The following is a 15954-nucleotide window of genomic DNA, read 5'->3' as shown; positions in this document are numbered from 1 at the left end:
GAATGTAGAGAAATGTTCTTGGCCTCTTTGGGGGCTACAATGCAAGCCTTCCCCCACCCCCGTATAAAAACTTGAAGGAAAAGTTGATCAATGATCTGAACTGAACCCCCAAAATTGAAGTGTGCCTGCTCTTATAAGGATACCCATCCACTGAATGTTTTTACACCCAGTTCAGTTAGGCCACGGGCTTTATTTTTAAAGTACTTGCTTGCTTCATTCATGGTTCTCAAATTTGGACCATATTAACATTTTAAAACTTTTTTTTCATCGTGATACTGTGAAAAAGTAAAAGAAAACTAGACCTCAGGCTGAGGTTTTTTTTGTTTTTTTATAATACACGAACAACAGTTGTTGTATCTGAAACAGTACTCTCCTTCAGCAACTTTCTGTAATGCAGTTAGCGCGTTGCAGTTGGTAAGTGGAAGAAACAGTGACGGTACAATGAGATGATCTTACTGGTTCATCCATAGTATTTCTCAGCACATCAGTGTTTTGCTCCAGCAAATAAAAGCAGATGAAAGCATATGTGGAAGCAAGCCATGGGAGAATACGATGCAGGTATACCGTGTTTCATTGCACTTCGTTTTATTGCGCTTCACAAATACTGTGTTGTTTTACTAATTGAAGGTTTGTGGCAGCCCTGTGGAGCAAGTCTGTGGGCACCATTTTTCCAGCAGCATCTGTATACTTCGTGTCTGTGTCACATTTTGGTAAATCTCAGAGTATTTCATACTTTCATTATTTATTTGTTAATGGTGATCTGTGATCAGTGATTATGACTCACTAAAAACTCAGATGGTAGTTAGCCTTTTTTAGCAATAAAGTATTTTTTAATTAAGGTAAAGTGTGGACATAACTTTGATATGCACTGGGAAACCAAAAAAACTATTTGACTCTTTTTATTGCGATATTCACTTTATTGCAGAGGTCTGGAACCGAACCCCCATATATGAGGTGTGCCTGCTGTTATAAAGATACCCATCCACTGAATGTTTTTATACCCAGTTCAGTTAGGCCATGGGCTTTATTTTGGAAATACTTGCTTCATTCATAGTTTGTGCATTGGGCTTTTGTCTCCATATTAATCCTTCCTTAGTCCTCTTAGGTCAAAGTTTACACCTTCGGGAAAAAATCCTGTATTTATAGTGGTATTTTAATTATTTGGAGCAAACACATCTTTGTTCTAGTTACCAGGTTGTATTGTTTGAGTGGTCTGCCTTTAACATTTTTCCCATAAGCCCTGTTACTTTTAGTGTATGATTTTGTAGACAGCAAGGACCATCAAAAATGTGTATACTATATTATAGCTGAAGTATCTGGATGATAACTTCCTGCAAACCTATAAGAAAAAGACAAAACAGAAAATTTGGCAAAAGTCACCAGTCAGTTCGGGGAAAAAAAGAGCCCCAAGTGCCAGTAAACATCCAGATGTAAGTTGGTGTACTTACTTGGTGGATAGCTGTGTAAGAGCTCTGTGCTGTCTACATCCTACAACTCCGTAATTCCACTCCTGAGACCAGGCCTCCGGGGAGTCTGTCAGTGAAAGAATGGATACATACACTGCAATATGCTTATGTTAATGGAATATTATACACAACAAAAATGTAAAAACCAGAGCCTTATTATCAGTTGTAAATCTCAGGTTGAAAAACACGGTTAGAAAAAGCATACTTGACGGTAGCATTTGTATAAAATTTGGAACACAGAAACAATACTATATGTTGTTTTGGAATGTGTACTTATGTAGTGATAGGTTAAGAAAATGTCCAAGAATGAGAAACACCAAATTCAGAGTAATGGTTTCCTGCTGGAGTTGGGAGAAGGGATTATAATATTTCAAATAACATGGGTTGATAGCAATTTACATGAGAAGGACCCTGGGTTTTAAATGATTAATTTCTCAGTATGAGCCGAAATTACATGGCTGTAAAATAAGAAGTGCCCATTTTAAATCACATAGGTACCGTGAATTGTTAATTCATGTGGAGTATTTTGTTCAGTGCTTCATTTAAAGGGGTATTCCAGTAGACCAGGGGACTGCTGGAGCCAAGTAAGTAGGATAGAAAGCAGGCTGAAAACCATGTCAGAAGCCAATTGGGGCAAGGTTATTTAGACAGCAGAAGTCTTAGTGGCAACAGAAATTAGTGGTTGAAAGAATATTATATGGATGAAATACTTTATCTTTTTTCCGTTCAGTTTTGTCCATTATTTTTACTTACCAAATTATCCTGTCAGGATATGAGAGTGATAAATACTAATTTTGCCTGTAAGCATATTTACCAAGCCTGCTAGCTTTGTGGCGTGTGCCAATTTGACACATCAGTGGGAGGGAGTGTTGAGCAGTTTGAATTCTGCTTGGGTAACTTCCTAGCTGCTGGGCAAGTTACTTAGCCTTATCGAAGGCTTTACCATTTATCACAGTGAAAAAGAACTTTCTGCAGTGATGAAAATGTTTTGTATCTGTGCTAATAGAGGGGCAAATAGCCACGTGGCTTTTGAGTGCTTGAAATGTGGTCGTACGACTGAGGAATTGCATTTTTCTTTTATTTAATTGTAATGAATTTAAATAGCCACATGTGGCTTGTGGCTACTGCAATGAACAATGCAGATTACAGTGAGGATAATTATATGCACCCTAGTATTTAACTTCCAATAAAATCATGAAATACTTTATAAATACCAAGTGGATGATGGTATATTTACTTGTGTATGTATTGTGTAGGGTGGGATAGAATTAAAATAAGTATTCAATACTCACATATAAAGATAGTCTTTTAAAAGGCGATTCAGGGGCACCTGGGTGGCTCAGTCGGTTGAGTGTCCGACTTTGGCTCAGATCATGATCTCACAGCTCACGAGTTGGGGCCCCGTGTCGGGCTCTGTGCTTACAGCCCAGAACCTGGAGCCTGCTTCAGCCTGCTCCCTCTCTTTGCCCATTCCCCGCTTGCGCACGCTCGCTCCTCTCTCTCTCTCTCTCTCTCTCTCTCTCTCTCTCTCTGAAAAATGGATAAACACTGAATAAAAGATTTGAGAGGTGATGCAGTATTGTCCAGAATTAGAATTTAAAAGCTGCTTTTGATTACATTGATCGGTGGCATGAACAGAATAATACTTGTGTGAATGAATGACTGTTTTGGAGAGAGAAATATCTGTCCAGATTTGTCACTTAATTTTGAATACTGGTAAAGTAGTGGTTCTTCAGATTTGCTTTTGGTGTGATGGTTGTTCTATTTAAACTTGAAAGTACTTTATAGTATAATTTTGCAAAGATTATTTCCTTAACTTCTTTGAGTAATCAAAATGTGGGGCGCCTGGCTGGGTCAATCGGAAGAGCATGCCTCTCTTGATCTCCGGATCATGAGTTTGAGCCCCACGTTGCGTGTAGAGATTACTTTTAAAAAAAATCAATAAACTTAAAAGGTAAGTAAATAATCAAAATGTAGTAAACAGATCCTTATCTTTTACTTAGATATGCCAAATATGATCATTTAAAATACTGATTTTTTTTCCTGAAAAGATACATTAAAGTCAAGAAGCAAGAATTTTTTATTACAGCTGTCATGATATAAATAAGCATAAGTGTTTCAGTTTTTCTGGTTTTGTTCTTTTCTAGCTGCATAGATGAATGGTTTGAAGTAAATAGATCTTGCCCGGAGCACCCTTCAGACTAAGCATCAGCTTCCTGTTTTATAGGTAATTCTCCCTTTTTCTGTTCTAATTGGCTTTTTAATTGTTACCTGAGTTATACATTCTTTGCCACCATTTTTATTCATTTATTGAAGCTGTGTGTGTGCGTGCGTGTATGTATCCCAGACATTGTGTTTGGCTACTATATAGAAAACTCACGTGAAAAGATATGTAGAAAACAACTTTGCTGATTCCTGAAAAGAGTCATACATTGAGTAACTTCCCCATTCTTGGTACTTTAAAATACATTGGCTTGTTTAATTTTAGTTTAGTGCTTAAACCCAGGAACTCTATGGTCGATATATTACTTCATACATGTACTACATATTAGTACACATTACCCCATTTTACCCCTGAAAACCTCAAGGCCTAAGTATTTAATTTCATGACTTTAAGAAGCAATATGCATAATAGTCAAAGGTCATGTATTTAGCAAACAGAATCAAATTCTGTACTCTTATCCCTCACTTTACAAGTATATTCTTGGGTAATGCAATATATTGTAATTCTAATCATAATTAATTAGCATTTATGTTGCATTATGTGCCAGGCATTGTTCCAAGCATTTTACATCTATTAATAACTCATCTAATTGTTGGAACAACCCTTTGAACTCAGGACTCTTGCTATTCCCATCATATAGATGAGGAAACAGTTAAAGAGAGGTTAAGAAACCTGACCTGCCAAGCCTAATTCCTCGGTAGAACTGGGATTTGAACCTAGGCATATTATCTCCAAAGGTTGTGTTCTTAGCTATTTTGCTGCTATTAGGTAGGAGCGTTTTCTTCAAAAAGTTGCATCATGCATTCATTCATTCAGTTCAATCTTTCACCTTAGTATCCTCAGCATATAATAAAGTGCCTGTCCGTACAGTAGGAGGAAAAAAGAAAAAAAATTGAATTTTAAACCAAATACAGAATTTGTTTTGGTCTGCTGATTTAGCTTATTCATTATTCTGCATTATCTAAAAATGTTCAGTGAATTGAATGATAACCTCACTTGACTATTGCTTTTTTCCACATTCTGTGAAGTGTGTTCATTTGACTTTGAAAAAAATAGTTAACTTAAATGTTATCTTCATATATGTGAAAAGCTTTTTACGAGAAGACTTGGAGAAATGACATAAAGCATTGGGATTTTACATCAAGGCATAACATGTTAGCGGATCCTGGAATCGTTTCAGGAGTTGGAGCCTCTGTGTTCGGAGGTTTAAGGTAGCAGTCGACAACAGTCTTTCCTGAATGGTTAAGACCAAAGACAGGAAACTGGTGCAGAAAGTTGCTCTTAATGATGATGATTTAATAGCAGATTAGAATATTGACAGGAGATTTGAGGTAACTTAATAGCCACCATAGCAACCAAAGAAAGAACTGCAACATTAATTGAGGCCTCTGTCACAATTACAGTAGGGTATGCGTGTGAAATGTGAAAGCCTTGGTGAACTGTAGGGTACTAGAGGACTGTCAGCTTTTGAACCTTCTACTGTGAGCTGATTCAGACCACTTTGACACATTTGAAATATGAATTGGGATAAGATGGCCATGTAAAGAAAGTGTGGCGATAGAGTGATATTTTGAGTATATGTGCATAAATGTTTTTATTTGGCTGTGAAAAGGTTTTTTGAAGAGGAAGATGCTTTGAAATATCCTCAGTGTAACCTTATGTCTGGGCCAATAAACTAAAACTATAGCTAAAACTGTAGCAGCATTTTAAGAGAAGTACTAAAAACCAATGCTAATAAAATGAAATTTTTATCATAGTGTTTTATGTACCAAGGTGTAGTATGTCTAAATTTTTCACCTGTGGGTAAAATTAGTCTTCTATAGGCAGTAAACTTTTCTGTGTGAGGTTGAATTTTATGGTTAAAAATTTTATTTTATAAAAAAGTTTTGGAGCACCTGGGTGGCTCAGTCAGTTAAGCGACCAACTCTTGATTTTAGCTCAGGTCATGATCTCATAGTTTCTGAGATTGAATCCGCATCAGGCTCTGCACTGACAGCACAGAGCCTGCTTGGGATTCTCTCTCTCCCTCTCTCTCTGCCCCACCCCCCCACTCACATTCTCTTTCTCTCTCTCTCTCTTTCAAAATAAATAAACTCTAAAAAGTAAATAAAATTTAAAAGTTATTTCATGATCTGATCAGCTAAATTCTTTTAGCGTCACAATGAGTTATGGGGTATAAGGAACATGTGTCTCATCTCATAGTCATTATGCATATTGGTCTTAAACAGCATTTCAGTTTCATTACCTATGTATTGGTGTTATCTTTTCATTGTTTTTGGTTTTTTTTTTTCTTTTTGTATATAGAACCTGAGTTTGGTAACAGCTGCCTTAGAAACTTTAGAAATCAATGGAATCTGTCTCTGTGGGTCTTGAGTCATTTTTAAGAATGTATAGACATGGAATGTCTTGATTCTTTTATATTTTTGCTCCTGTTCTAACTGCTCTTATTTGTCACATGATAAATTCCTCCTATCCCATTTGCTGTCCCAGATTAAACATACAGGTTTTGTTTTTTGGTTTTTTTTTTTAAGTATTTTTTAAGTTTATTTGTTTCTAGAGAGAGAGAGAGGGGCAGAACAAGAATCCCAAACAGGCTCTGTGCTTAGTGCAGAGCTGGACACAGGGCTTGAACTCATGAACCATGAGAACGTGACCTGAGCTGAAACCAAGAGTTGGATGCTCATCCAACTGAACCATCCAGGAGCCCCTAAATGTATGGGTTTGAGGAGTATTTCTTGTTAAGACATTAAAAAAAAAATGTAGCAACACTTGCAACATTTCTGATATTTTTTAGCATAAGAATTTAATGGATGGCCCAAAAGAGATACAGGACTGTCTAAGGTTTTGATTAGTCAGGAAACTGTTTACCATTTTTATTTGGTGATTTTAATTATATGGGGGAAGGTTAATAGGTATGCATAGGTATTGTGTGTGTGTGTGTGTGTGTGTGTGTGTGTGTGTGTGTGTGTGTGTGTGTGTGTGTTTTCTGTACTCTGGTCTTAATTGTGGAGGGAAAATGACTGTGATGTGGTAGATATTTTTCATGACTGTTTTAAGCTTTAACTGGTCCTGCTGTGTCCTAAATTTACCTGTTCTTTTGCAGAACATTGATTTCATGAGTTTTCAGAATAGTAAGTAAATGTATGAAAACTTAAAGCAACTAAAGCAGTGTTCCTGGGGAAATGGATGTTGTATTTTGATTTGTATTAGTATTAGGAACCACTGCTTGAACTTCATGTGTCTGCTTCTCCACAGGTTTTCTTGTGTTTTCAAGATGCTTGAAAAACTGAGAGGAGATGAGGATCTGTCTCTGGAAAAAGAAAAACAAAACTGCAGGCATACTCAGCCAGAGATCTGAGTTCTGTGAGACTTGGTAACACAGAGATGGACAATCACACGGGGAAAAACCCTGCTGAAGAGAGGGCAGTTGCCACAGAACTCAGTGTACCGAACATGCATATAGAGGACACACAGGGATTTTGAAAATGCTGCACCTCCCTTACTAGTCATCTACATAGGTAATACTGATAAACATTTTGTATTCAGACGCCAAAGTTAACTGATTTAAAAGTTGATTTTATTAAGTTCTCTAGAGCTGCGCAACTAGTTGTGTTCGACTTGTTTTTTTCTTGTTTGGGGTCACTTTATTTTCCCCTACATGATGTTTCTGTATTCGTCTGTTCTTAAACTGAAGACCACATAATGTACTTCCTATAAATTAAAGTCTTAAATGTGAAACCAAGAAATGAAATCAAGCAGTAAAACATTTTCTGAATGTAGACCATGATCTCAAGTTCTTCTATTTTTTCTCCTATGAGTAGAAAATAGACTTCTGCATAGGAGAGCTAAAATATGTTAGTATTTTAAATTCAAGGTTTAACATTATCAGAATGCAGTCCAAAGAGTAAATCAAGTTACATGATTACATTTTAATGAACTGAGGCTAAGATTGTCTATTGAATTGCAATTTATTACACGTGTTATTTCCTCTTAAGTAAAACTAAAACTGCTCAGTAGTTAATCAGTAATGAATCATCTTGCAGCAGCTATGCAACTTTTTAAAAAATACAAATTACCAATTTTAAGTGCTGCCAGCTATAATAACTTTGTTTTAACGGGTATTTTTGTTTGTTCTTTTCATGTAATTATTTCATTGTGCTTTGCATCTCCAGACAGTTTTCCCACATTTGGGTAGAATGTTTAGCAGGTTGTAAACTTAGTAACTTATGAAAAGGGTAAAATTTTCTTGAGTGGAAACTTGGAATAACTTGAGGGACATTTTATATACTTTTAAAAATCAGAATTTAATTGGGATGCCGGATTTATAGCAATTTGCATCTTTAATTTTCCAGATAATCTGGAAGTTAGTGTTTGATAAATGATTTTTTAAAGCAAATATGAAGATTTTGTTAATTTATAATTTATTAATGTGTTATTACTGTAATTGAAAATGTTATAGATAATAGACTTTTAAATTCAGTCTTGTGTAGAAAGAAATGTATTAAGCAAAATTATGTGAATAAATATTCCCACAAAATACATCTGAATGGTTACAAAATACTGGAAGAGAGCTATCAGGCTACAATAGTGAATGTCTTTTTTTTTTTTTTTAATCTAAAAAGATACCAATAAGTAGATTTCATATTTTCAACATACAGGGAAAATGTTATCAGTGAACATTTAAGCAGTGCACTTTACTTGGTATAATTGAAAGTTGCACAAGTACTGTTTCCTTATTTTTTTTTTTTTTTTTAGTTTTTTTTTTTCAACGTTTATTTATTTTTGGGACAGAGAGAGACACAGCATGAATGGGGGAGGGGCAGAGAGAGAGGGAGACACAGAATCGGAAGCAGGCTCCAGGCTCTGAGCCATCAGCCCAGAGCCCGACGCGGGGCTCGAACTCACGGACCGCGAGATCGTGACCTGGCTGAAGTCGGACGCTTAACCGACTGCGCCACCCAGGCGCCCCTACTGTTTCCTTATTTTACGCTTTCTTTAACGTATTTAAGTATTTGCTTTTCTATTTAATGCTGCTACTCTTACTCTCAAAATTTTTCCCTATTCTGCTTCTGTTTCATATTTTTTGAAAGGGCACGTACAGGAGCAACTGCTGCTACCCAGAAAAATTGGTGTTTTAGAAACAATTGAAAGAGTTTTTCATTGCTTTCTGTGTGATTCCAGACCAGATAACATTTTCCCTAAAGTTATGCTGTGAAATGCCTTTTGTTATGCTGCAATTGACAAAAGCGTCCCAAACCTCCATTGTGACGGCTGACAGCACGGTTTAATAGGTGCTTTTTAAACCAGTTATGGGAAATACTCTTTCCTCACGGAAAATCTTTCCTTCAATTTTCTTCTGTTACCATGAAATCTTAGTATGAATCCATTTTGTTTCACATTTTTAATTTTGTAAGCTTCCACACATAACACATGTACCCGCTCACCCCAGGAAAGACCTCTTAGAGTATTTTGTGAATGATTCATTTTTTTCCTACTACTGGTATATTGTTATGGTAAGAATTGTTTTGTTGTCTTCCGTTCTTAAAGGCACAGCTTAACTCTAGCTGTGGTAGTGACGCATTAATATTCTTCTGGAAGTTGATTTTCTGATATGTGATTTACTCATTGACTTTTTAATTTTACAGACTTTAGTTCTTTTCCTTCTGTGTCCTGTTCCATATCAGCCTCTCTCGCTCAGCCTCTGACCTACGGTTCTGTGCTGCAGCAGCTACAGCAGAAGAAAGTTCAGTGTTTGTTAGTTCAAGTGCTCCTTGATTATTATATTTGTCTAGAACAGTACTTACTTAAAATCTGTTTATAGCAGCCCTTTTGTGTTAAAATTGATAGAGGTTAGCATTTTTTACTTTAGGTTCAGTCTCCATCAATGACTCCCCAGAAAGAAGAATTTAGGAATTGAAAATGTTTTTATGCCCAGATGCTCTGGTTATTATTCAAAGTCAAAATTGCTACTCTGGAAAATATTATAATATTCTACATAGTGTCACTTACAATATTTGTGTATCTGTATGTGGACACTGAATAGTGTAAGTAGGATACAAAAATCACATTAGATATTTAAATATGTTGCTTGAAACTACTGACAACTGAATATTATGGAGACAAAATAAAGATTGAAAACCTAGCTATCAAGTTGGTGATTGATAGCCTTCCAGAATCTTTGTAAATACACGTTTTAAAATGAGATCGCACTTGCGTAAATAGAAAGCAATATGTTCTGAAATTTCACTTTAGTGCCACTCTTCATAATGGGTTTATTGCCAATTTTGACTCGTTTTACTTTGATCTGGCTTTTTGAATTTTGTTATTGTTATTGCCGGAATGTATAAGAGATAGTAAAATTATCCTGTCTTTGGGCTTTTTGCCAGAGAAATTAGCTAAACCTAGTCTTAATCTATGTTTTTCAGATCTGGTTATAAATCTGATATAGATCGTGTTTTAAGAGAAGTGTTTGTGATTGAAATATAAGTAATGAATTCTATAACTGATTTTTTTGTGGTAGCTGAACAGCATTTAAAAGGCCATATTGTTAACTCTTGCATGCTATATGGGTTTTGGTTTCTTTGTGCAAATCTTCTGTTTCTTTTAAGTGATACACAGTTATTTCTGTTCTCACCACTAAATACTTTATTAGAATGTAGCCCAAACGAAATGCCTGAGGATCACTGTCAGCATATTTTCAATATGTATTTTGAAAAGATTTCAGGTTAACAAATGTATTAGTGAAAATGGCAGATTCCTTTTCAAAGTTTATTTTACTTTCCCAATTTGGGTATAGTGAAGTTTAAGGGCAATTATTTAAATTAACATACTATAGCAAGACTAAGAGAAATGTCTTTAAATGAAAAGACAGTAAATTAAATGTAAATATTACCTAATCTTATTTACTAACTTGGAGAGCTGAAGAAGAGAAATTTCCTAAAAGTAAGCTACATTTGAGCAAAGCATGAAACTCTTTAAAAATTCAAGAATAATTGAATTTACCATCTGATTGACATCCCTTTTATGCATTGATAATAATATCCAAATCATCCTATTTTTTCACAGAGGGGTTCCATATAAATCAGATGAACTCTGTAAGACTTCATAGAGGTAAATGTTGCGTATTAATTGTGAGTACAGTCTGTGAGCTGCCGGAAATCTTCTAGTTCATTTGGGCCATTTTCTTGCAGTTTCATTTATCCTGAGGTGAACTCAATGCATATTGACAGTGTGTTAAATGTGAAATGTCCCTTGTTCTTGTACAGGTATTTTCTAAGTTAAAAAAAAAAAAATTTAGCATGCTGATACTTTTATCTCTGACCCCATCACTCCCCCCTTTTTTGAAGTGCGTAACTTCTGATTTTTTTCTTTACTATATTGTGAATGACAATAGTTAAATTATGTTTTACTGTTCTATTCCTCTGTATCAAGACCTTTTCATTCTGATACTAAATTGCTACTTGTTTTGTTTTGTTTTGTTTTGTTTTGTTTTGTTTTGTTTTAGAGGAAATTGCTACTTGGTATACTCCTAGTAGTGATTCTTATTCATGAACAGCTGAATAGGTAAAACTTTTGGTAATAATTTACTCAGGCAGTACTTTGAGTGCCATATTCTGGGAATGCTGTGTTGAAGCTGGGAAACTGAATGTTCTTTTTCCATCACAGAATTCCTGAATTGAATGGGAAATACCTGGTCTTTGAAGTTCAGCTGATTCTCTGGAAAGAACTAAAGGCATTGAAGAAAACCAGATATATTCATATTAAGTTTTAGCTGAAAATGCAGTATGACTAAGGGGAGTTGGTGTATTTTCAGATGTGAAGCCATCATTAATTTTAGACCAACGGCTAACAATAAGATAAATTGTTAGTTGTTTATAGGGAAGCAAAGAGCAGTATGGCATAAACTCATATCTCAGAAATGAAAAATTTCAGAGTAAGATTGCAGTATTTGATTAACCAACATTGTGCTTCCTAGCTCTGCCCTGGACTGTGAGGCCGCTGTCAGGACTGCAAGTCTTAGAATCAGAAGTGACTGATTTCTCCTATTATTAAATTCTCATGCCTTCCCTTTTGATTTGATATGCTGAGATTGACTGATGGTTTATGTTTATAAACTTACAGTCCTGCCTGTACCCTGTTACCAGTGACCCTGGTGCTAGCATCTTGAAGAGGTTATGTTATTAGTCGTTAGCATTTTGAGCACGTGTGTGCATAGAATACAGTTAACAGACCCTATAGGGAGATCAAGAGATATTTTGGAATTTGATGATGATATTGGTCTTTATTACAGAAGTCCATTTTATTTCTTTCCAATGATTATATGAGTGTCTTTTTTTTTTTTTAAAGAACATCACAGTAATAGTATTTATTTCCATTGGTTTGTTCATGGTTTCAACAACTCTTCTGTAATACCTCTTAATTTCCTCTATTAGAAAGTATTTTCCTGTTAAATAAGGCATCAAAAGCATCCATCAGAAGAAATCTAGAAAATGTATTAGGAACAACTTGTATTAGTATGTTCTAAACTAAAATGGAACAATTCATGATTGATATTTTAATAAATAAAACTTCTGAATGATCTTGCCAAATTATCCTGTTATTTAGAAGTATAACATAAGAGAATGCTTTCAAGGAAATTTGTCATATCCACTGTAATGCCTAGAAGTTGACAGTACATTATAATAAAACTGAGAATTACCTGATTGCCGAAAGGTTACCATGAATTAACTGTTGTCACAGTTTCTTTATCTATTTTTGTATACCCGTTAAGTTAAAAATCTACAATAGCTTGAGAAATTACGTAATGGTAATGAACAAAGAAAGAGGTCTTCATTACCTTAACCAGGAGTAAAAATGTACTTTGAAATTTCTACTGTGAAACCTATTTGTAAGTTTTTTTAATTGAAATATGATTGTAGTAGAGCCATTAGGTTTTGGGGTGGGGTGGTCTGTCAATGTGTAATCATAACTTTAAAAATTTAGACTGTATTTAGTAACATTCCATCATGTTTTTGAAAAGGGAGTAATTGATCTTTTGAAGTACAGGTTTCATGATGTGTAAGAGGTATTGAGCTTTGTAGCAGAGTGGTTAAGAACATGGGTTCTGGGGCCAGACTGCCCAGTTTTGCTATCTTTGTGACATTGGGCGAGATGCTTAACTCCTCTGTGCCTTGCCTTTGCCTATAAAAAGAGGTAAAAACAAACAAACAAACACAAACAAAAAAAAACTACTGCCTACCTCCAGGTTGTTGTGAGGGTTAATTGGGAGGGTGCACGTATGCAACAGACACACAGCAAGCACTTCATGATGTTAGTGGTGGTTAAAGATGATAAAAATATTTGTGCTTATCTATAAATAAATAACTTGTCATTCTCTTCAGTCACGAGGTGTAGAAGTAATGTCTTAAGCCTTTAGCTGACGCATTTAAGAAACCTCTGTATATAATAGAGGGCATTGTAGATTCTGTTCTTGCTTACGGATTGACTCTTTCAGCAAGTATGCATTAAGCAGACTTGGTTTTATGGACTGTTATGGACCAAGAATACAGAAATCCAAGATAGCTAGCCTCTGAGACCTTAATTAAACTTTAGTGGGTGAAGCAAATAAGTGAGCAAACCTATAATAAGTTGTAATAATTGTTATAGACACATACACAAGATGCATATGGTCATTAGACCATAGGTCATGAGACTAGGCAAGAGAATGATTAAGTCTTTAAGAACAAATAGATCATACATAGCTCCAGGGGGTATGGATAAAAGGACTTGTGGAGTGGGAAGTGAGCCTAAGGCAGAAAGCATAGCACACACAAGCAGGACATTCTTGGAGAGTTGCTATGTCTAGAGAGGTAAGCAGGTGGCAAATCACGAAGGAATATACGTCCCAGACTACAATTCAAGGGTTTTAAACGGGAAAAAGAGCAATTTACCCATACAGAAGAATGAAACTACAGGCAGAGAGACTTTGTTGGAAAATTTATAGCAGTTCAAGCAAGATAATGAGGGACAAAACCAAAGGAGTGACAATAGGAAAAAGAAAGATGGAGGCACTTACAAGTTTTGAGAGCAAAATGAACTCCACTTTAATAGTCATTTAGATGTGAGGATGAAGGACAAGACCAGGACAACTCCCGTCTGTCCTTTTGCCACAGCTTGGAGGGTTGACTCTTAAGGACAGAATATTTCCACTTGGGGAAAGCTGATTATGCCAGAAATACTCCCTGGAGAACCAGAGAGAAAGATTATCAACTCTAACATAAATTAGATCTGAAATGGGAGGCAGAGCCTTGAGAGAGAAGCCAGACAGTTGGCAAGTTGTGAGAAAGCGAGAGAGAGAGAGAGAGAGAGAGAAGGTTTAGGAGTGCTCTAGACACAAATGTTGCCAACACTGTTAGGGCAGTAAGTGCATGCGATAAGTAAGGTACACTTTTCTAGTGCAATGACTTCTAGGTCGGTTGAGTTGGGCCTTCTCCCAGCAACTCCCCCCACCCCCATATTCCCCCTTAACATCCAATACCTGTTGGAATAGGGCCATGCTTTCCCAGCTTTGTCTAGTAAAGTGCTGAAATGCATTCTGAAGCATTCATGAGGTTTTCTCTCTGGTTCATTTGTCCCAAACTCTCTTCATTATGCCAGTCTTCTCAGACATTCACAACAGAAGTAAGCTATTGTTGGAAGTAGAGTATTCCAGAAGAGGCTTATTGGTTCCTGGAAGGCTATGGGTTGCCCGTGGGTGCACTATGATTATCTTTGTTTAGCAGACAGAGAAAGATGACTGATAAAAGCTTATATTTAGTTCCTGGAGAAGCAGCAGAAACCTTGGGGCATGCTTGTATTATCTTAGGTCAAGGACTCCCCCACAGACTCCCTAATCTAATACAACATATCTGTAGGAACACCAGACTTTCACAGGTTTCTCCAAATTGGTTCAAAGATACACCTGTAGATAACTTGGAACTTCCTAGACCAGGAATTCCTACAAAGCAAGATCTGTGAGAATAGTAGAAACTTAACACCTTAGAGGGAGTTGTCCTAAAATGTAAAAAATAAAAAAAAATTAAAAACATAAGTATTACTGCATGATTTAAGATTTGATTTCTCACATAAAATGAAAATAATTTTTCTGCAATATCATACTGATGCTGTAATTATAAGACCATTCCGCCATATAGTGCCTTATTTGTCTGGTTCTTTTCCATGAATTCAATGTTCATTATTTTACCAGCATTAAAAAGTACTTGACCAAAAACTACAACAAAGTCAGTTTAAGACTTAAATCCTTCGGGTGCCTGGGTAGCTCAGTCGGTTAAGCCACCAACTTTAGCTTAGGTCATGATCTCACCGTTGATGAGATCAGGCTCTCTGCTGTCAGCACAGAGCCCACTTTGGATCCTTTGCTCCCTCCCTCTCTCTCTGCCCCTCCCCTGCTTGTGCGCTCTCTCTGTCTCAAAAATAAGTGAACATTTAAAATAAAAGACTTAAAGCCTTTCTGACTGGCTCGATAATTTAGTGTCTGGATAACTGAAAACAAAACTGTTTAGCGTTAACAATGTAAATTTGTATTTCAGAAAAATGTCAAATAACTGTCATAACGTTTTAAAGTAGCTCGTTTACGGGCACCTGGGTGGCTCAGTCAGTTGGGCGTCCAATTTCGGCTCAGGTCATGATCTTGCGGTCTGTGAGTTCGAGCCCCGTGTCAGGCTCTGTGCTGACCGCTCAGAGCCTGGAGCCTGTTTCTTATTCTGTGTCTCCCTCGCTCTCTGACCTTCCCCCATTCATGCTCTGTCTCTCTCTGTCTCAAAAATGAATAAACGTTAAAAAAAATTTTTTTTTAATAAAAAAATAAAGTAGCTCATTTATAACTGAAATGTTGAAATGTTATCAAGTCTGTAAATGTTAAGGATATTCATTATCCAAATATTCGGAGGATATCCATCAAGGAAGTCAAATAGTATATAGTTCATCATTTTTGGAGCTCAAACATTGTGAAGGCTAAAGGCCTTAGGGTATTTAAATATCCAAACTATTGTCATTTTAGCATGTAATCAGTATAGAAATTATCAGTGAGATTTTAGATATTTTTCAGTCTTTGAAATCTGATGTATATTTTATACCATATCTGTACTCGGAAATAGCGGCATTTAAGTGCTCACCAGCCTTATGTGACCAATGGCTGATAGGTCTTACATGAGCCTGGGAGTTTGGTTTTCCATTCCAATCTATCCTCACCTAAATGTTTTCAAAGGTCTTATAAGTCCAACTTGG

At 36.1% G+C, this 15954-nt stretch overlaps 1 protein-coding gene and 1 long non-coding RNA gene across 2 annotated transcripts in view; one reads left to right on the top strand and one right to left on the bottom strand.

Annotated features, from left to right (window-relative positions):
• Positions 1 to 12413, top strand: part of ZNRF2 (zinc and ring finger 2) — a 98719-nt gene extending 86306 nt beyond the window's left edge. The window contains exons 4-5 of the mRNA XM_025929301.2: positions 3614 to 3693; positions 6946 to 12413. Coding sequence (XP_025785086.2) covers positions 3614 to 3671 — 58 coding nt within the window. The 3' untranslated portion in view covers positions 3672 to 3693; positions 6946 to 12413. The remainder of the gene's footprint in view (positions 1 to 3613; positions 3694 to 6945) is intronic.
• On the bottom strand, positions 310 to 14422 carry LOC147583150 (uncharacterized). The gene is made up of 3 exons (XR_015245878.1): positions 14207 to 14422; positions 1449 to 1533; positions 310 to 1339 (listed from the first exon to the last, which is right to left on the bottom strand). It is a non-coding gene; the product is annotated as an uncharacterized LOC147583150 (long non-coding RNA).
• Positions 14423 to 15954: the final 1532 nt, after the last annotated feature.

This window comes from Puma concolor, chromosome A2, assembly GCF_028749965.1.
Source record: "Puma concolor isolate L17-30 chromosome A2, mPumCon1.1.hap2, whole genome shotgun sequence".
Classification (NCBI taxonomy): Eukaryota; Metazoa; Chordata; class Mammalia; order Carnivora; family Felidae; genus Puma; species Puma concolor.
The sequence above is the reverse complement of the archived record's forward strand: the minus strand, read 5'-3'. Positions and strand labels throughout refer to the sequence as shown.